This window comes from Tyto alba, unplaced genomic scaffold (assembly GCF_018691265.1).
Source record: "Tyto alba isolate M040663 unplaced genomic scaffold, T.alba_DEE_v4.0 Super-Scaffold_10, whole genome shotgun sequence".
In the NCBI taxonomy this organism is placed as follows: domain Eukaryota; kingdom Metazoa; phylum Chordata; class Aves; order Strigiformes; family Tytonidae; genus Tyto; species Tyto alba.
Genome location: NW_024881262.1, coordinates 26,361,290 through 26,383,381, shown reverse-complemented (window position 1 = coordinate 26,383,381; position 22,092 = coordinate 26,361,290). Strand labels below are relative to the sequence as shown.

The 22,092-nt window shown below is 43.2% G+C and overlaps 1 protein-coding gene across 1 annotated transcript in view; it reads right to left on the bottom strand.

Annotated features, from left to right (window-relative positions):
- Nucleotides 1-14,949: 14,949 nt before the first annotated feature.
- The window catches only part of HS6ST1 (heparan sulfate 6-O-sulfotransferase 1), a 198,323-nt gene continuing 191,180 nt past the window's right edge, over nucleotides 14,950-22,092 (bottom strand). The window contains exon 2 of the mRNA XM_032990577.2: nucleotides 14,950-20,955. Within this exon, the coding sequence (XP_032846468.2) occupies nucleotides 20,247-20,955 (709 nt within the window). The 3' untranslated portion in view covers nucleotides 14,950-20,246. The remainder of the gene's footprint in view (nucleotides 20,956-22,092) is intronic.

The window sequence follows — 22,092 nt, the reverse complement described above, 5'->3', positions numbered from 1 at the left end:
TCTCAATGCCTGAGCCAAATCACTGCATTAACAACTGTTAGTTCCATTAAATCTGTAAATAAGCAGTCCAGAAAAACTCCCTATGTATTCCTCTGGTGCAGTGTGATATATTCACATGCTAAGTATTTACTGAGCAGTCCCCACCTATTATTTAAACACGTTTGAGTATAGCACAGCAAAGCATGATCACATTCCAGAACTGCATCAGCACCCTGCCATGAAATGCAGAGAGAAAGACTCCTAAGCTAATTGTCATTGAACTGTGAGTTAATAAATGAGGAGAGGAGCAAATGATAAGATCAAGCACGAGCCTGACAACAAATTTCAAATTTAACAATTATGACACAGCTGCATGAGTGTGCAGAAACAGTATTTATTTGGACAGTTAAAAAGCAAGGGAAAGTAACTTAGCAGAGATCCAGAGTCCTGACACTGCTTTAAGGTCAACAGAGAAACAATTTGTGACGGAGCTAAATGTTGCTTACCTGCACGAAGAATGCTACATCAACAGGCAGCAGCTTCCAAGCATTTTCGGAGACCAGATCCAAAAGAAGTGTCCACTTTCCCTGTCATCATAGAGCCTGTAATGAAAAACAGAGCTCAGTCTAATCAGCAGTTTCAAGGTAATAATTTCACACTACTCAGCTGAAGCAGAACTTCACAGCTCATCAGGTAACTAGTGGAAAAATGATTTTTGTCCTAAATTAGCTTCTGTTCCCCTAGTGAAGATACCAGCAAAACTCCTGTCATCAGGTTTTACTGGAGGCCTGTCTAGTGCGCAGGCCATGCACAGGAAAGGATTTCATCATGGAGCTCAACACCCACACTGACCAGTGTCTATGAATTCTCACTTTCACTCATCAGTGTTCTGTGAGATACTAAAATACATCATTATGCATAACGTGTATGTATGTTCTTAATACAGGACATATATATGGTCTGTGCACAATAAATGGACCATGTGTTCAGTTGAAATACAGCAAATAAAAAGCCCAGGTTACCTCTGACAGTCTGTATCTCACACTACAGGCACAGTGACACCTTGCTAACAGCTGTGCTACCTGAAAACATTCCCATCCTGCGTTTATTTCTTCTGCAGTTCAACCAACAAAGATGCTCACATAAAACATTTCAGGCAAAGCCTGCCTGGTTAGGAGGTTTCAATCACTCCGTTAAGGCAGGGGCAAGTTAGGAAACTCCACGCAAACCACTCTAACCTGTAGGGATGACAACTCCTGCAACCACTCCCTTGGCAAACAGCATAGGCAAGTAGAATCTGAGCTGAAAACAGTTAAGTTAGCCACAACCTTCAATAAAACTCATGACACCTCTGTGATCCCTACAGCTGTCAGCAGTGATTTTTCAAAAATTGTTTTTATTTAAATCTAAACCATTCGCATTTAAATTTACCATGTGTGGGGTTCTGGAATAAAAAAACTACAAATTACAAAAAATTCAATCCCGCAAGGAGCTGCAGGCTGCAGATCAGTCATGGTAAAACCATTCAGCATGTACCACCACATGAACAGCTGTATCGAAATTGAAATATCCTACTTTGGATATTCTGATCTGACAGCCTGAAATACAAGCAGAATACACACCCCCTGAGATTCACAAAGTTAACAAACAAAACACAAGTCTGTTGCTTGTACAGTTAAAGCATGCCATACAGTGGTACACAACTACCTTGGAAAATAAGAATTATTAGCCTGCAAAACCAAAAATTGAATACTACTGCTCTAGACCTTTTCCATACCTAAGGTAGCAGCCAAGTTGTGGCTTTGCTTACATTTGTATCCAAAACCAGTAGGGAATATCCAGAAAAAAAGATGCCGAGCAAATCCCCTGAAAACTGGCTGTAGTTCTAGCTTGTCTCTAACACTGGTACTCTATTACCTCTTAAAATCTAGTGCAGGAAGTCCAAAGCCACATGTTTGGTCAGACTCCTACAGACATAAACATTGACAACAGGGAGGGCAGTCAGGGATTTCTGGGCATCAGAGAAAACCACAGGGTCAGACTAAGAGAGAGATTTTGTTTATTCCAGCCTATTCCCACCCAGCAAAACTGGGTGCTCTGGGGCCCCGCACCCACTCTCTTGCAAATGCTATAATCCCAACAGCATGACATGGGATTTGGCTCCAGGGGCAGAAAGGGTGAATGTAAGGGCCGAGCTTGCCAGCACAGCCTGAAATATGGAAGAACCAGAGGATCTGCACCCCCCTCACCTTAGGTGATGCTCTGACAGCTGCTCTTGCCATGGAAGACATGGAACTGGTCTGTTCCATCCTAGAGGTATGGAGAGGCAGGTTTTGCACAGAATGAAATCACCTCTGTCAATTTAAATAGCTTTTGGATCAGGACCTTAGCTTCCAAGAAACACAAACACTTGTCTCAGACTATTTAGGAGAGCAGAACCCAAAATTAAATGAACGGGAGAGAAGAGCTTCCTAAAATCTACTCCGTAAGACCTGACACAATGCTTACAGGGTATACAGAGACAGTAACTTTTCTAATAGAGCTACAGAGAAAACCACCCAATTATGCGCCATATTGAAGACCCCTTTATGTAACTGACCCCAAGCTGAACTGTATCTTTTTATGCAGAGCATGAAATTGAAAGGGCTTACTCACACTTTATGCCAGGTATTTTGCTCTATACGTAAGCGTCAGACTACAGTGACCAAATTTTTCAGACAGCCCCAATATATCGATGGATTTAGGATCTAATTTTCAGTACTGGACTTGTACTTTCTTCCCTTACTGATGGGCCAAGTTCACTCGGCTCTGTTCACCTCAGTACTTTTGAGAGCAGCATCACAGTTGCTCAGCAGCTTATGGATGGGCAGACAGGCTTCCGAACAGGTTAGTTACTCAATCTACTTTTAAATACTCTTTTCCTTCTTCCCCCTCCCTCAATTTTCAGAGCAGAGTTGTTTTTTCTCCCTTTCAAAGTGAAAGGCAGGGAGGCAGTCATGCATGCACACATCTAGCAGCTAACTGTGCATGATTCCCTCTGGCAGCCCTGTCAGGACCTCCATGTTTTTATGGATGAGATGTCACTCCAAGAAAGGTTCTTACACCTGTACCAAGCCCCCTCAAAATTCAAACTCAAAAAATATTCATTACAAATCAAAAGCTTATTCTTTTAATTTCTCACTCCTGGCTGGGTGGGGGTTTTGTGTTTTTTGTTTGTTTGTTTGTTTGTTTGTTTTTTGAGAGGAACCCAAGATAAAAGCTGGCCCTAGTCTTCCACAAGATTACATGTAGGTTTCCTGAAGATTTCTGAAAAAAAAATCAAGTCTTACAGCAAAATGCATCACCTCCTTGGCCTCAGAAAACACACAGCTTAACACGATGCTCTCTGGCTGCACCGGAGCAGCAGTCTACAAACTCCTCCTTAGCATTACTGCGGGAAATTCCCTGATCTGGAAAGGAGATCACTCCTTGGTGCTCCAACTAGAGCAGATCACTTTCCTTCTCACCAGCACACTTGTAAACACGGAAGCATGAGTAATTTCTCAGCAATCTTTTCCTTTTTAAGTATACTTACTAACGTCCCAGTTGGGCAAAACGCTCTGAGGACTGAACACAAGCCTCTGTGTTTTCAAGTCTGGCAACAACTAGCAGGATACTTCCTCAGGGCTCCAGGGAGAAGCCCTGAATTACTGGTTACCTTTGTGGGCCTGCAGGAGGAACAGCCTCGCATGAAGCAAGTGGGAATGCTCTCAAATATATTCTGGAGTCCCACAAAACATGTAAGCACACGAGCACTTGCTCTTATCACCATGTCACTCGTGAGATACAAACAGGGCAGGTACTGCACAGAGGGAGAGGCAATAAGACAAGGCAGCTTCTGCTGCCAAGGTGGGTATGGACACAGTAGTCCCTACTGAACTGTTGCCTTTGAGAGCAGGTACTGCCTAATCCTTACTTAAACCCTGGCTCCTTTCTTCTCCCATGGGATGCAGGCTCACTTTACCTTTCAGAAAATTCACTTACTCCTCTGACTTCTGTATGGGCTTTGTCCAGGAGAGTCAATCTGGGTTGTTAATTCCTTCGATACTGTGTGCTGTGCCAAATCTAATACAGTAAAGCATAGGGTAATTAAAAGGAGCAGATAATTTTGACTGAAAGGCAACAAAACCCGAGCTTTGAAAGGAGCAAGGAAGGAATCATTTGTAAGAAGCTCTGCTGTGATAAGAAACTCAAAATAAGCAGGTATCTTGCAATAAGATAATGTGCTGTTGAATACACTGTTTACTGTGCACGGCGTGCTGACAGCTGCAAAAGCTTTGCACTCCTCACAGAGGACGTGCATGCAACAGAACAGGTTCATGTCCTATCACTTCTTCATTTGCAACTCAAAAGCTACACAGGTCTGTCTCCCCACACGTTTTATCAGCAGCTACAAATGAACATGACTACTGAAAACAGTCCACACCTGCACGTGGACTTTAATTCTTGAATAAAAATGTGGAAGCAATCTATTTTTCTGCAGTTTCACAACTAAAACTCTTGCAGCTGGGGCCATCAGGACTTCCCAGCTTGATTACTACAGCCTCTCGTCCCCAGGCTCTCCCACACCTATGCTGCTCTCTCCTACCCATAGAGACAGCTGTACCATATTCAAACTTGTTGCTTTAAATCCCAGGACCAAGCGAAATTTTACACTTCCCTCAAACTGTCCTCTGTTACGTCCCATCCTCTGCCCAACTAACAATACACACCTTGCTTAAAGTCACCCATGCCTCCTCCTGTATTGCAAAAAGCAATATAGATGTACATTTTAAGAGCTGGTCCACAAGTTTCTTAGTAATATCTTATTAAAAATCACGCCATAATGCTTATAAAGCAAACAGATGGATTTTGGGTAACTGTCTAGCTATGCTATATCTCCACTACTCTCAATCCCAGGATTTTAAAATGATGTAAAAAAAAAAAAAAAAAAATAAAAAAAAAAATTAATTCCTCACATGTTTCATCACCCTTTTAAGTTTTGCATCCTTAAGGTGTAAGAAATCCTCTGCAACCTAAGGATCTAAACTACATAAATAAATATTTAAAAAAATCTGTTCTGCTTTAGGTAATTTACTTCAACTTCCTTTTTTATCATATGCTTCCACATACTGAAGTAGAAGAAAAAAAAAAAAAAACACAAACCAAACAACAAAAACTGCCAAATTGGTGCCGGCAGCACTGTGAGAGGCATAGTCCCCCCACCTCTCATTAAGTTTTGACATCATACTTGTGCTTATTCCTCAAACCTAGCTTCCTCTAGCACTGCTGAGAGATCTGGAGATGCAAACCAAGAAATTCCTATGCTGATTATAGTGGGTCAGTATTTTTCAACTACATGCAGGATAGGGAGATAGGGTGAGCCTCTGCAGACTTGAAAAGAAGATTTCTCTGTAGAGAGCAGCTACTACAAGAAAATAATTCTCTGGGATATCCCACATTTTGAAAAAGACTCCATCAAAATAATGAAAACTCCTCTCCAACACTACAAGAACAAATAGTGGTCGTCCCCACAGACAGAAGCCTTGGATCCAGTGCATCTGCTAGTAATGGAGATGACCACTAATACTTCAGCCCAGCTCTCCCACCAACATCCAAGAAAAGTCTTGGCCATGCTCTGCCAGATTTTCCCGTGATCTAACATCACAGTCGGGGAGCATGCCCTGGCCCCTGCACTGTGCATGTGCTCATAGTATATTCACATCATGGAGGGGCTTTCCCAAGTCAAAGTCCCCAAATACATTGGCGAGGCAGCTCTGTGGCTGGAGACGCCCTACACCACCTCCAGCGAGCAGCAGTGCAAGCAGGAGACAGCAGCTCCAAGAGAGAGAGCAAGCACTAAGGCTCTCCACTAAATATCACAGAGGGGAGGGAATTTGGGTAAGTGCTGTGCTCCCTGCTTGGAAGGACATGTCGGAAGAATATGTGGTCCCAACCTTCCACAGCTCCTGCACTGCAGCTCTCGTTTGACAGCACCGCTCAGAGAGCAGCAATTAGCAGCATTCAAAAATTATCTTCTGCTTTTAAGTCAGTAACTGGTATTCAGTCAGGTTCTAATATCCTCTATCTAGAGTGTAAATCAGATATCGTAATTTTCTGTGTGTTATTGGCTATGAAACTCCAAGCTGTAGTTTCAACTCTTTAATTGTGTGAGAGAGAGTATAGCCTTGCAAAGTTTATACTCAAAGAAAAAAACCTAATATTTTGTACACTTATAAAAACCTCACCTCATAATATGAGAAAGTTTTGGGGGAGGAGAAAGAACAGTCCATCTGGAGAAAATAATAAATCTGACAAGAGACATAAATTCTAGGATCAAAGACAGAACTTCATTATATTAGAAAAAAATGACTAATTAAGTTGTGATTCATGCACCCTAATGGAGTTTGAGCATTCAGCCTTCCCCATCAGTGTCATCAAATCATTGTCCACTCAAAAATTATGGCTCATTCCCTGCTCTGTAGATCAGGAAAGCATGATAGAGTAATTGGGTATTTAAACAGGGTGACAATAATTTTAAGGAGGAATTTTGTATTCTTACATGTCTCAATAGGCCATTTTTAAAAATACTTAAGGAAAATCTTTCGAAGTTAGTAACTTTCACTTTTTGGGGAACTAAATGTATATCTGACAAGAGCCTGCTTTTATTTATTCTTAATAAGTCTGCAGGTCCTCATACTGTTAACAGTGAGAAACTCCTAAAATTGCTTTACTATTAAAAGATTAATGATTAGGGCATAGGCCAGGGGTGAGGCAAAACCAGTTCTCCTTTCTCATGATTTAAGTTACAGCATCCTGAGGCAGGGTCTCATGGTGGTCTCTGTTTTTATGGCACAATGAGGGTACACTGGATGAACTAGGATACATGTGCTACAGCATTTCAAATAAGACACCTGAAAATCTGCAGCATTTATTATGTATCAAAACATCCAGGTAAGACAGTTATTTTTGTTGTGGGTTTTTTTGTTGTTTGTTTGTTTTTTGTTTGGTTTTTTGTTTTGTTTTTTTTAAGACAGAAGCTCCACAGAGAAGAAACAACTGAGTTCTTAAAGAGATACCAAAACCACCTCTCCGAGGTCAGCATTTTAAACATGCTTCCCTGCGATTCTTTAGTGCCACACACTACAATTTAATAACATGAAGGACCTTAAGAAATACAATAGGAAGAATAATTTGGCTTATTCTCAGTCTTTAAATAGAAGCTATCTGACATGGCTCATGAGGTAGATGTGCCTGCAGTTATCAAGATGGCAAGGAGATGAAGACAGAGTAAGGGTGAGAAGAGGTGGGCAATTAATCAAGATGACCTTTCCATTTATTTTATCACAGAGCATCATCTCTGTCAGCAGTCTGTGTATCAGCCTGCTTTGGCATACTTCCAATTAACTGTAGACAGACACTTCTCTGTACTACCTGCTTTATAAAAAACATTGCAGAGTGTGTACAGCACTGCAACTATGGACACCTCTTGGCTTCTGCTCTTCTCCACTATTCCACACTGAAACCTGCATTGTGTTACTTTCATGTAATCTGCAGAAGAAAAGGATTAATGTGTAAGAAATGGTCCTTTATAACAATGACTGGGTAGTGTGCTGCCTTTCTGTCAACGCCCTCTTTGTACAAAATGAAGGAAATGTAATGGACACTTACACTTTCTTGGCAGGAGCAAAGAACCCACACTTACCCCGGCCTCACTCTCCAGAAGGTGGTAGCCTTTTTTTGGATATGGTTCAGAGTGTGGAAGAATCAATGTACTTCTCTAAGGGCAGGAAGGAAAGGAAGGTCAATGATCTCGCTAGTTATTAAAGCTGTGTCATAACAGCCCCATTTACAAGAAGATGCTTGAAGTCAAGTTCCACCACAGAGCCTTCTGCACTGGCTGTCGCAGGCAACTTCCCGTATGAGGTCTGACACCAGGGTGAGGAAGTGGCAGCACATCACGCTGGGTTTCAGTGACAGTGCCTCTGCTGCCAGTACAAGGGAGCAGGAGATCTTTGGGCTTCATACCCTTCAAAAGGATGACATGGTTTGGTGACCACCAGCTTGTCTGTCTTTATCCCCTTATGCTCATCCTCCAGCTTTCCAAACTTTTCAACATCACTTCAGTCTCAGAAACTTCTGCTTTAATTATTGAAGCTAGTATATGAGTGAATATATAGAAGTGCAGAAAACATGAGACACCTTATGGGCAAAACTATTAATTCTTCCTCTATAAGGCATCTATGCTTAATAAAAACCAAAGATAATATCAGTATGAGAAGAGGGGCTGAGGTGAAAACACTATGGGCAACTTGAACTCAGATTTTGGAGAGGGAGAAACACACCTAAGCACTTTTAACACACAAAAGGCAGCTCTAGACTACCTAAGAAATAAATGAGAGGGGCATTACGGAATTGTAAGGAACATATCGCTTCCACCTACCATCTTCCCGTCCTCCCTCCCCATCCAAGAAGACAACCAGATGTATCTCCTGCCTCAGGTCCTCTCTTTGCCAATTACTGTGGGTTTTGGCTAACCCAGACCTGCAGGCTACCTTTACAAAGAATGAGGAAGAAAGACAAAGCAATTTGTTTTCACAAAGAAGCTACATGAGGGTGGAGGGAACACAACCAACAACCCACAAACAAAAATGTAAGACAGCTAATGAGATTCCCAAACAGAGAGAAAACAAAAAAGTAAAATATGCTGATGTGGTTTGTAATTCTAGTCCTGCAACAGATGTTACAGGCATTGTGAATTATAAGTGCTTCTACTTAATAGAGTTCTTTTCCTTTGTCAAGATGACTAAAATATACACAAAACTAAGAATGTGCCTAGAGGAGAAAGACCCTAACAAGCAACTGCTAACAAATGGCAGATCACTTGATGAGGAGACAGTAAAGCCTGTTACGTTGGCATGCGAGCAGAAAGCTTTATTTATTGCTGTAATTGTTTCTCCCAACACACTGTCCCTGCAGATGTATGGTTCAAATTTCTTGTGAAAGTCCTTAACTGTACATATAAGAAGTCAAAGCTTATGGTCTCACAGAACTAGAAGCATTTCTTAACTTTAAGCATTGCTTAAAAATAACTGAAATAAAATCCAAGCAAAAGCTTCACGCGTAGGTCTCGTATGCACCTAGAACGAACTATTAATTTACAGGCATTATTTACTCTTTTAACAATGGAGAACTGATGGGAGTACAAAATAAAGCCCAACATTCCAGAAAAATAAAGTATGTCTAAGGAAGGGAGAATCCTCTCCAGGCTTATTAGGGAATCACATGAACAACAGCCGCAAAACTTAGCTGTCAGGCTAACAGCCACCTCTGCTGGAGGACATCACTGTACCACAATCAACCCACGCCACAACTGCTCAGTTTGACCAGTGTTTAGGACCCTCCTACATTTTTGCCCACTGAGGTAGGTATGCCCCTCTCTTAGCGCGCTACCTTGGCACAGCTAATCTCGGGTTTGTTGCCGCGTTGGAGAAAGCAGCCGTGCCAGTGCCTTGCACTGCCTCACTACCCGTGGCACAGATGGCAATGGTATGGCACACAGCACTCACCAGAACAGTGGCAGACAGACAGTTTAAAATGACCTCTAAGTTGTTAGAGCATTGCAAAGAAGAAACAAAAAGCCTGACCATTTGGTCAGATTGAATGCTGTTTCCAAAATGGTTATAGACTTATCTCTCCAAGTGTGGCCATGAAGAACTAGAGATCTCTCAGTCCAGAAGACCATACATCTCTCCCTGTGGCACTGTTCTCCAAGACCTAAATTTTCCAGACTGGGAGCAGAGCCTCCATTAACCACCCCAGAACCCAGTACTAAGCATCATGGCTTTAATGTTTTCAGTAACACAAAAGGTTTGATAATGCATTAACATGGTAAAAATTAATAGCCTACAAGAAGTTGTGGCTAATTGGCATCAGTTTAAATATTCTCATTTAGCATCAAAGTATTTGAGATTAAGAAAACAAAAGAACGCATGAGCAGTAGAAACATGTACTGATAGGGGTTGTTGTAGCATGCAAAACATCTGAGCACTCACTAATTTGGCTGTAAACTCTTGTTCAGAAAACAATGTCTGGCAATAATATGATCCCAACGAAAGGGCTCTACAGAGAAGTTATTTACTCACTCACAAAGGCTGTATGATTTATACATGTTGTCACTGCCTATGCCAGAAAATTGATGACTGATTACCACATATTCATTTCAGGATCAGGTATCCAGCCTGAATTAACTGGATTAGGCCACATGGAATTTCTATACTATTTACAGCACAACTGAGTATAACATTTGGTTTAAGTCAATAAGAAGAAGGAGCTTTTAAATGGAATCCAGTAAGAACTATAATGTATTAAAGCCACATGAATTAGATGTTTGTTATTTATCACTATTACTCATTTATTGCACAAACATCTGAATTCCATAACCATAGCCTGACAGAATGATACTATTAGTGGGGAGAGCAAAATAAATATCTAAATAACATATCGTTTGCTAAGCATCTGCAAAGTGCCACTCCCACTCGTCCATTTCCAGCTCCTGGAGGACAGGTGTTCTTGTGTCTGCTATCTCAGTTCTGCAGCTCCCTGTGCAAAAGGCACAAGATCCCCACTTAAGATACTGCATGTCCTCCATCACTGGGGACAAACCTTCTGTGTAGCAGGACTATAGAGCAAGCAAGGGTAAGGCAGGGACATGAAAACACTCAAAGTAAAAAAAAGCTTTCGAGATGAGCATCACTGAGGAGAGAAATGAGTAACATTGTGTCAGTCAAAGAATTTCTAAGACCTAGGAAACAGTATCACATACCAAAGTAGCTGAATATGCTACAGTATAGTCTGCTTAATTTTAACAGAGACTGATAGCCATTTCAGGCTTATAGATAATGATTGTGAAATATGTGAAACATGTATGGTTTCTTTTCCAAGCCACTTCCCAGATCAATTAAAGCGTGCAGGGCCTTGCTAGAGAAGCCTCCCTCACTTGCAACCTCTCATTGCTTTAACAGATACATAGCAATAGTCTATTAAATGCTGTTCAATTAATAATTAATTGACTATACCTTTTAATTTTAAGTTTATGAAATAATAACTACAGTAAAGCTCAAACTGCTTTACTGTTAAGTCTACAATATATATTTTTTTATGTACACACATCTTAGTTTCCTCCTGCAGTAAAAAAGGTCTGAGCTGATAGGTCCAAAGCAGTTATGAACATTTCCAGCTGCAGAAAACCCAGAATTTTATCTGCATATAAATTTATTTACATCCCTACTGTAAGCACCACTGAAGTACTGCATCATAAAGTGTTATGAACTGCAATGCATAGGGCTCTCCTGAAGTCTGTCCACTTTTACAAAATGCATAGAAACATGCAGTCATTCCTAGATATACATTTAAGAATCTCCATCCCTCTTTCTGCTCTTTGACAAAGAGACTGTTCAGCATTATATGGACCCACACATAAATCCTCAACAAGGAAAAAAGGAACTTGTACTACCCAGAGATCAGTCAATGTGAAAAACCTTTGGAATTACAATGTTAAAGCAGACTTGCTCTGCTTTTCCTCCTCCTACAGAAAGAGTCAAAAAAAGATATTAAAGTTACTGCATGTGAGTGCGTGAGCCAAAGAAACAAAGCACAACCCTCTGACAAGAGCTCAGCACCACCTCCTCTGATATGGTACTGTCAGGATCAGCTTTTCCACTCAGGAAGAGCAGGCTGTCACCTACAGCAGCAGAGCAGCCAGGGGCTGCTTATTGTAATGGTAACAGCAGGATGTAAAGGAGGGCACCTTCCAATTAACCTGAGGCAGCACATCCCCCAGAGGCAGTGCTGGATAACGTTAAATGACCAAATATAATAGCAACAGGAAGAGGCTGGACTCAAGAATAAGGAAACTGAATAATCATCAGGGTAACCAAGGGGAAAAAAAAAAAAAAAAAAAAGGCAAACAAAAAACCTCTGGAGCCTGTCCCCTCAGTAACTAATTTCACTGACTCTTTTAATCCTCCTTCAGGATCCTTTCTGCTTCTTTCTGCTTCCTACACTAGGTTCTTGCAAAAGAAGAAGCCTTCCTTCCATCTGCTTGCGAGCCATCTTCCCTCCTTTTCCTGGCAGGAAGAACTGTATTAAAGACTGTACAGAAAGGCCGTGTTCAAGTGAAAGCACTTTTCCTGCACAGACTTCTGACAGAGTATCTTTCAGGGTTTGGGGAAAGGAAGGTAAGGGAGAAAACCAACACCTTCGAACAGAAACACCGCCCCAGTACAGAACTCCATGTAGCAGGAGCTGTGTCCATACCTCGGGTGCCGCACCTTCTCAGAGCTCTGGAGCCCCTGGTGCTCCGGGCCCCTGATGCTCTGCACCCAGGTCCCGGCCAGAGGAGCGCCCAGCCTGCCCCAGCGAAGGCAGCCGGGCTCTTTGGTGCCTTCTCCATTTACTGGTGAAGCGATGGCGGTGTGTAACCTCCCACGCCAACAGGCTGGAGGAGGGCGCTCAGCTGCTCCCAGAGCCCGTCCTGAGGGGCAGCAGGGCTGCAGCCTCCACCCGGAGCCCTCCCCACAGGGAAGCCACGGGCACAAACCCCAGCCAGGGCTGCAGAGCGCATCCCGCAGCCCGTGGGTTGCCCCTGCACCGGCTCCTGCCGCGCCGGGCCCTTCGTCCCCGGTCCCACCCCGAGAGGGAGCCCATGGGAGCGAGGGGTGCCGGGGCTCGGCCCTCCCCACGGGCCCGGGGGGCCCACCGCCGGAGGGACGGGACGTGGGGGACCAGCTCACTGGCGGGATGGCAGCGCCGCGGCGGAGGGAGGGGAGGTGAGGGGAGGGGAGGGGACGGGAGGTGAGCTGAGGTGGTTGCGCCGCCGCCATTTTAGGGCCGAGGGGCAGCGGCGCCTCGGGCATCGATGCCCCTTCGAATGGGCGGTGCAGGCCCCTCCCGCCGCCGGCGCCCAGCCCTTTTGTTATTCTAAAGCAAGTAAAATTAGGAGATTAATGACATCCCGGTTCCTTGGGAGCGCGGCTGCTTTTTCAGCAGCGGTGAGGGTTAGGAGGAGGCGGCGGCGGGAGGTTAGATCTGACGGCTCGACCGAGGAACTGTCGCCTCGTGGTGATGGCAAAAGGCTGCGAAGGCTCCTCCGGCAACGGGCTCCTCTGGCCCGGCGCGGAGTAAATGACCGCAAAGGGGTTTGTGCCTTTGCTTACCCTTGAGAGCAGCGATGTTTGCCTCACACCGACACTCACCCGGGCCTCCCGCCTGCGCCGCCCAGCAAGCCAAACGAGGAACCCCTCGGCAACATGAACCGATGCAGCGCTGTGTTCCCGCTCGTTTACACATCTCACTTGACCGGGCCTCCGGTAATTTGAGCGGGATTACTTGCACAGGTGGAAGAAAAAAACCAGCCAAGATGCCTGTCTGGGAAGGTTCATACGCTTCCTCCAGCATATACGGTGAAAAGTGCGAAGTGTAGTGATGCTTGGGTAAAATTAACAGCGGTATTATTTGCTACGCTTGCGTAAACATCTAGCTATTCTCAGTGAGGATACGGTAAAGCACTTGTATCGTCATTTTCTTATCTCCTAACTTTCACTGTATCAAAACCAGGTGCACAGTTTATTTCAGCTCTGTAACTGGAGAACGTTTTCACAGGTCACATTTGCTGAAAGTACTTCTGAACGTGAAACAAAAGAATTCCTGTTAATTATTCTGTAATATTTGCTATAACAACCACCATTTATTGCCTGCAGATCTGTTCATTGCAATGACTCTGAAAAAGAAAACTAAGAGGACTGAACAGTGTTAAAATTAATTAATTTTTAAAAGATTATAGGATTTAGCTTTAAGGGAATTTTCATACTGTTGGCTCAAATGTAACAATAGGAATAAACAGACTGTGGTTCCTGCTTGAATATTTCTGTGTTGAGAGTCCGTTTTTTTTTATCAGAAAACAAAGTGTCTCCATCAGTACCACTGGCAGCTTTATCTCTCTGTAATACAGGAAGGCAAGACATATTACACCGAAACAGCATCCAAAAGCCAATGTAAGGACAACACACACGACAGATGCTCAGTTTTAGGGTTTATTTCATCTGCTAACATTCATTCTTGATCTAGACAAAAACAATTAGATGATTTTTTTAATCCAATTTTTCTTGTGGAAGAAAAGAAAAAACCTTTTAACACTTTTTGTAAGATGCTATAAATAAATATATAAAGCTTTAAGTGTTACTTGGCTCAAGTTAAACAGTTGTCTTTTATTTTTTGTTGTTTTTAAGTTCCTGATGTGGAAAAAAAAGTGCAAACCATACACATTCAGCCCAATGGAATGACTCCAGCCACAATCACTTTCAGAGAAGCTGAATCTGTTTGATCTACAATACGGAGGGTGGAAGGCAGGTGTGGGGGACAATTGTATTTTTTTACCCTCAGTCACACAACTCCTAGAAGGTAAGAACTGAGTTCCTTGGTAGGTAAAGCACACAAGAAAGGAAGAAAGTCCTGCCTGCTTTGTCCTTTCCCTTCCCTGTGCAGATTGTGCAGCAAAGATGAGAGAAGAGACAATGTAAGCAAAGCCTCAGACAAAACCAAATTACAATGAAAAATAAAATCAGATACCAGTAGGGATGGTGAGAAATCCTGTGGCTGTTGTGTGTTTCCTGGCAGACTACACACAAACACAGAGGAACCTCACATTGAGAGAGGATGGGGATTTTTGTCTTTTCCTTATGAAAAAAAGATGAAAAGGGGCAATAAAAATAAGTTAAATCATATTTCAATATGTACAAAACAAATCATGCTCAGTAAACCATTTGAATATAAAATTATTCATTATAGTACAACTCTCTCAATCCAGTCTGCAGAACTGACACCTGGGGGAAAACAGGGAGGGGGAATTGTGGGGCTTTGAGGGATGAGACAGACTCATTTGCATTTCCCCCCCCCCCCCCCCCCAGCTTGTGTGGCTAAAAATTACAGAGAAAACCACCTGCAGCTGGGTCGATACAGGCTTTAATACCAACGTGCTTATCAGGACTATATTCACCTTGGCAGAACTCTTGTAGACGGGGCAAAACAAACAGCCACAGATAGCTCAGGCTGTGTATGCAGACATGAGCTCCACTGCTTGCTGGTTTACCTGAACTGCTGCTAACTGACCTGTGCTTTAAGGGCTTGGCTCTACTGCTGATCAGGCAGCAAATCCTGCATTCGCTCTGCCACTGGAACATGATCTGCTAATATTAGTGAAAACATGAACAAAAAGATAATGCAGCCAGCCCTGTGATTTGAATCTGGCAGATAATGTGAGTTACGTTCCAAGCTATAGCCCTGGAAATACAATGTTTAGCATAGTCTGTGTTGCTAATTCTTGTAGCACTACCCATTTTTGTGACATTCAGAAAATCCTACAGGACAGGAGGGAGTGTGAGTAACTCTAAACACCAGTAAGAAACTAGAGATGCTTTTAACCCCAGGATAGAAATCTCCATCAGGCCCTGTACTGTAACATGAGTCATTACCTTCCTTAGTTGTTCAGTGGTCTCTGTGAAGTGATTTGATGGGCTCAGAGCAAAAACTTCCTAATTGATACGTGTCCATACTGCTACTGTGGTGGGGTCCTTCTGTCTCGCTCATACTCTCAGCAACCGCACTGCCCTTTCTGCTTCTACAAGACAGCCCTGGGAGAGAGGATTCAAAAGCTTGTTAGGATTTTCCTTATGCTGCTTCCATTGCCATCCCAGTTTTGTAAGCAAGTAAGGGACCGTGGGGTGAAAAACATCAACCTGAAGCGCTCCCCATTTATTCCAAATGTTGGGCACAAAGGGATAAATTCAGGCCTGCCAGAAATTCACATTGATCCTTTGCTGAGAGCTTTTTTTGTTGATGACTCTGGAACCTGTGACAGCCTGCGTCTACAACTTTACCAGTCAATCCTCCATTTTGTGACCTGGGTGGGGTACAAGGTGGCATCTGACTGCCTGGAAAAATTCGGAAGAGGCAAACTCCTTCAACAGAACTAGCTGGGATGAGACAAATGACCAAAAATAGTTTTCTTTAGCAACAACACCCACCAAGCAGTGAAGTTAACACCGTTCAGGTGAACAAAAGCAAAAAAGATCACCTCCTTCTTAGCACTGCAGCATGTCTTGGCCTTTCTACCCTTCCAAAGCAGGAACGGAGTGTGCTGGGAAATCCCTGCTCAGAGCATCGCCCTCGTTTGCGGATGTGCAAGGGTCAGCACAGTGTCAGAGGGCAGAGGCCGTCTTTGGCCTGGTACCAGGTAACTGCCTGTCCAAAACGCTCCCTCACACTAATACTGCTGGCTGTACAAACCCTTACAAATACCTTACGCAGCCCTAGCTTTTGTAAAGGCTTTTCACGGGGTATCCCTGGAGCCATGGCGGAAACACTCTGGGATGGACAGGCATCCCACTAGGTAAAATCTGAATTTGAGGGGAACTGCCTCACCAACTCCAATAACAGACAGGTCGCAATCTTGCACCCTCCACTTGCCTAGCCTGACCTGGATCATGATGCATTGACAGGCCCCCTGAAGAAACACTTCATGTATTGAAGAAGGTCTCGGTGCATCTGGAAGTCATAGAAAAAACATTTTGGAAGAAAGGGGCAGATATTGAAGAAGAATGTACTATCTGGCTGCTACTTCTGCTGGAGTGCCTTAAAGCTGTTGTTCTCCATTCATTTTAAAAATATACACACATTTTTCATGTTATTGTAGCATGAAATAATCAGTCCTAAAAGTAAAATAAATTGTACCACTTCAAAATGTAGTACATATAAATCACAAAAAACCTACATTCACATTATGTTAAAAAAGTTCCCTTAAACCCACTAAAGGAAGAAAGTAGTGCCAGGTACGTCCTGCAACCCATGCTCTGGCACACAGCACTTAAAATAAATTAATGCATGGCCTACGGCTGTAAACAGACCAGCACAGCAGCCAGGGTGAGGAATGGCTTTTGGGTCATTCTCTTCATTTCCGATACTTACAATCTGTCTCAAAGTGCCCTACGCTTTTCATACCTCGGAGGACCTCTTTAGAGTGCGTAAATTTGTTATTCCCAATGTACAGGTGGAGGAACTGATGGATTTGCCGTGAGCAGGATTTGAATCTAGAAATTTCTGCCTCAGTGATAAGCTGAGGCCAGCCCTCCTTTTGTGGGTTGAAGTGAAACTGTTAACAAGACAGTTTTCAAGATAGTTTTGTTTCTTTTGCTTGTTACTGTAATATATTACAAAGCAAATGTTGGAACAAGGTCTTCTACTGACATGCTTCTAAGGGTCAGAGGCTGCCTCTGATTTAGAGAACCCTGCAGGCAGATCCATTAAAATCCAGCGGGTTACTCAGAGCCCATAACACAGAAACAGCTCGGGCAAACCAGGCCAAATTATGCTGGTCCTAATCATACACGGTCCCGTTAGTAACACCGTCACCCTTTGGTAGGTAGGAGCAGAATTTGGCCTTCGGCACAGAATGGCTCTCGGAAGTCAGGGTGGGCACTGGCAGGCCTGCCTGGGCGTTCTCTGCGCGGCCCTGCCGGAGCTGCGCCGATGCGCACCTCCAGCAGGGATTAGCTGCAGAAACCATTTGTGCATTGTGGATCCATAACGCAGGATGCACGGGGAAAAGCCTTTGGGGAAAGCTGGAAACTGTGCATATAAAACAGTTGCTTTTTATATCTTGTGTATTGGCTTTGTGGGTAAACAGCCTGTAAAATTGCATTTTTAAAATATAAATGTTTTCTTTAGTTACAACAACACATAAAAGCGCTGGGAACTAGCAGACATAGCTCCTCCCAGTCTTGGAATTCAGAGATGAGCAAATGGATTTGTAATACCTTCTGCCCCCAAGCCAACAACTGAAAATTGCTTCATTTTGCTTCCCACATTTCAGCTAGGAGGAAATGCTTATGGCCAAGATACCCACCCCTGGGAACAGTGGCCATTTTGTGGCAGAACCTTAAAAGACAGCGACACCACTAGTAAATATTGGTACCAGCCAAATGCACAGGTAACAATGTCCCGCTGTGCTTGCAGATGGATGCGCGTGTGCTCGGGCACTTTGCAGCACCAGGATGCAGACCTGATCAAAATTCATCTGAAATCAATAGGAAAGACATCCTTCAACTTCAGTGGACTTTGGATCGGGGCTGTAACAGGGTTGTTTGAGCACAAAGTGCTGTTTGTATTTTCTGTTCTTAAGTTTTTAGTCATCTTCACTCTTCTGGAGAAAAACATCTCCAAATGCAAGGTGCATCCTCCAGGGTATACACAGAAGAAACAAGGCAGCTCCTCTACTTAAAGCAGCCACCTCCTTTGCAAAACTTAGCCTCAGTCTGAATTTGAAACTGTTGGAAGCTGTGTACAGAGGCAGAGAGAGTGAATTAAAATACAAAACATGCAGCACTTCAGTGGATTCATGTGATGGGAAAAGGACACTGTAAAAATGACATGCTAAAGCTGAATGCCTCAGCTCTCTGCCTCTCCTCTGGTGATTTCAATGCCATATTTGATCTGCAGTTAACAGGGCCTTTGAAAATCAAATCATATTCCATTTGGTTCATAGTTTACCCTAAACAATAGCTGGTTCAGGTCTTACAGGCTGAGTAATAATGGGGTGAGACATGAAACAGGCAAAAACTGCTTCATTTTCATGCTTCCAGCAAAACAAAGAAGTGCTTGCAACAGCAAGAAAATAAGCCATACTTTAATTTGGTGAGTGGGAAGAGGAATTAGAGAAGTCATTGTTGTTCTATGACTCAAAAGTCAGTAAGCAAAACCTGGTTAGACTGTCACCACACTGGAGGATTAAACTTACATGAGTCCCTAAAAAACAGCATTGAAAGAAAGAGCTCTGCTTTGAAAGTCGTCTGAGACTAAAAAAACATTATCCATGATTCCCCTTTCCAGTTTTATGAACACAGCTTGTTCATTTAAAGTAAGAGCTGCAGAACAGGCACCCTGCCAAAAGACAATGTGCACTGTCTCATAATTAATTCAGACCCATAGTCAGAAATTTTCACAGCTCTGGAAGAGAGCCCCATCCTGTTCCCACTTAGATCAGTTCTAGTGACTTCACTGGAAGCAGGCTGATGCCCATTATCTCTTGATAAAAGCAAGTAAAAATAACTAAAAAAAAAATACAGATACGTCTGTATGCTTGTTCTAGTTCAGTATTTCATATAGCAACAAACAAAACAAAATCACCCCCTCATCACATTCCTTTTAATGACTGATTATTTGCAGGGTCTTCCTGGAACTTGCTGTGCAGATTTATGAGGGAGTATTGATATTTAACGTCTTCCTTTATTTTAGTAAGTAGGATAGGGTTTTCCTGTGCTGTTAGCACGTCATACTGATGAAGGCACGAGCGCCAGTTGTGTAGGGTGACACGATGGCATGTGAATGCATGTTTGAGCCTATGTGGAATTTGGTCAGCTTTTAACTTGTTTTGGGACCTGCCTGTGAAACAAATCTGGGAGCTCTGTACATGAATTCCTTATCATTTTTGTGATGAAGCTGCGTATGTATGTGTGATACCAGTGCAGTGTATCAAAACCATGGTGCTAAGTACGTATGCTAGGCCACAGTCAATTTGCTTTAATGTTGCTGCTCATCCTCTGATGTTTTTCTTCTTCTTTTATTTTTATGGTGCTCTACTTTCTGTCAGTGGCTGCCAGCCGAAATGAAGTGACCATCCTTGTGCTCAGATGGCAGCCTGACAGGATAGCACATCCTCAGCTTAGTCACCGTTCTCATATACTTACAAGCATTGCAATTCCCATCCCACCTCCAAAAACACCCACAAAAGAAAACCTTAGTGTCCTTGTTTTTTAATTACGTATCATTATATCATTATGCTCAGGGGATAAACAGATTTTAAAAATCCTACTTCTGCTATTTGTGTTTGAATTGTGAGGATAAGAAACATTCTTTTGTATTTGGCCTTAAGAGTGGGTAACTGCATTTGTGCATTTTTTTACCTCTGCATTATAATGTTGACCCTTTTTTTATTTTTATGTATTTATTTTTTTTTTTAAGAATCTCATTGGTCTTGTAAGAAACAGTAAAAAGACCCTATGCTTAAGGAAGCAATCTATCTTCTGTTTTACAGACTTGCTTTTAAATAAAATATTTTCTGTTGTTTTTGTAATTTTACTTCCATGATCTTTTATATGGAAACCCTAGAATACCACTAATATAAAAGTCTGCCTAGGCTACCACTTCTCTATAATATGGCTCATGTAGTCCTCAGTGGGCAAGCGTCCTTGCTCTTCGGTCTCTTCCTTGGGAAGTGCTTCATTGGACCGGTGAAGAAGCCTCTCTTCCCGATTCTTTATCCTCTGCTCCATCCTCTCTAGCTGCCGTTTGTACTGGTAGCGCTGCTGGAAGAGGTCCTTTGCATAGTCATAGAGCTGCATGTCCAAGTCATTGAGCTCCTCAATCCTCCGGATGGTGTCATTATCCACCTCCACCCCTCCTGCCCTGGTACTGTTGTACTGCATAAAGGGCCGGATGAATTTCAGATTAAAAGTTCTCTCAAACAGGTACTGAGTCTTTCTCTGGAACTCCGTCAGGCCGAAGAAGGCCATGTCTTTGAGGTTCTTTTTGGCGCTCTCCAGCAGGATCTGTGCTCGCTTGTTCTCTGGGATGAAAGACATGTTGTAGCAGCCCACTAAGCTCAAGTCAGCCAACATTCTCACTTGGCGGTTGTTGGCCAAATTATACGGGCAATCCATGAACTCCTGCAGCGTGCAGCCTGACCAGTCCGTGCCTTCATAGCACGACGGCAGCTCTTCAGGAGTTGGTGTCCTGCCATCACACATGTGCAAGGAGGTCTTCCAGGTAGCTCCTCGTTGGACGTGACGCCACTCGCTGAGGTAACGAGATACGGGGTCTCTCAGCAGTGTGATGTAGTAAAATTTTCTACAAGAAGAAGAGAAAATAAAATAAATATGCCGCTAGTAACAAGAAGGATGCTTGGCAAGCTGAGATCTAGTGCAGATATCAAAAAGATGAATAAATCAATATCACAGCATCCATTCCAATGTACTCTTGGATTATTTTCTTCTTGCAACGTCTCATGCAAAGTAGTCTGTGCAACATCAGACCCATGTTTCTCTTTCTCATTGCCCACCATTTTAGTTTTGCCAAGTAGCAATGCTTTTACTGAGACATCCATTTCCAGCAACAGACTGCAATGTCAGAACAAATCATCAGGATTCAACCGATCTACCAACTTCAGAGAGCAGCTGTGACTTCAGGGACTGCCTGGCCTTTCGCATGACCATGCGCCCTCTGAATCAGCCAGGACTGGCTCTGCAGGACAGCCCAGCAACCGGTCTGTTTATGAGCTGGGCCTATCATTTTCACTTCATGCAGATGCTGACCAGGACACCTACTGCTTGATTGATCTGGCTGCTGAGCTGTAATTTGGGAATCTGCAGTGAGTAGCAGGCCAACACCACAGGAACATAAATGAAAAATAACAGGAAATCAAGAATGCAATATGCTTTGTAGAAAGAGAAGTCATGAGTTGACAACCAGCAATAGTAGCAATAGTTTATTCCCATTTCAGCTAATCTGCTATAAATTCAAAGAAATTTAAGACATACTTTTGACACATGAGACTAAAAAGGAGGAAAAAGCAAGACAACCAGGAGGAACATACATAGTGACATGGGGCATTCTTGCTGTTCCAAGTATAACGAAGTCCCTAACAATACAAGCTGTCCCTAGAACTGAAAACATGACAGCTGTCTCGTGCAAAGAGACCTGCCAGCTTCAGCCCACCTTGAGCCTGGATAAAGTTCTGGGATTGACAGCAATGGCAGTCTGCAACAGCCTTCTCCAGACAGAGGGAAACGGGCCTTTTTCTACCTGCCTTCCAGTAGCTTGGGACTATGGTGTCTCTGAGTGCTTCTAGAACAAAGAAATGCCTTCTCTAGTTGTTAAAGCTGTCAGGGAATTAAATTCACCTGTGCTTCCTGCACATGGGGTGTGTGACACTGCACAAACAGAATCACCTGGCTTTGGCAGGGTAATGCACACATGCTACTGGAA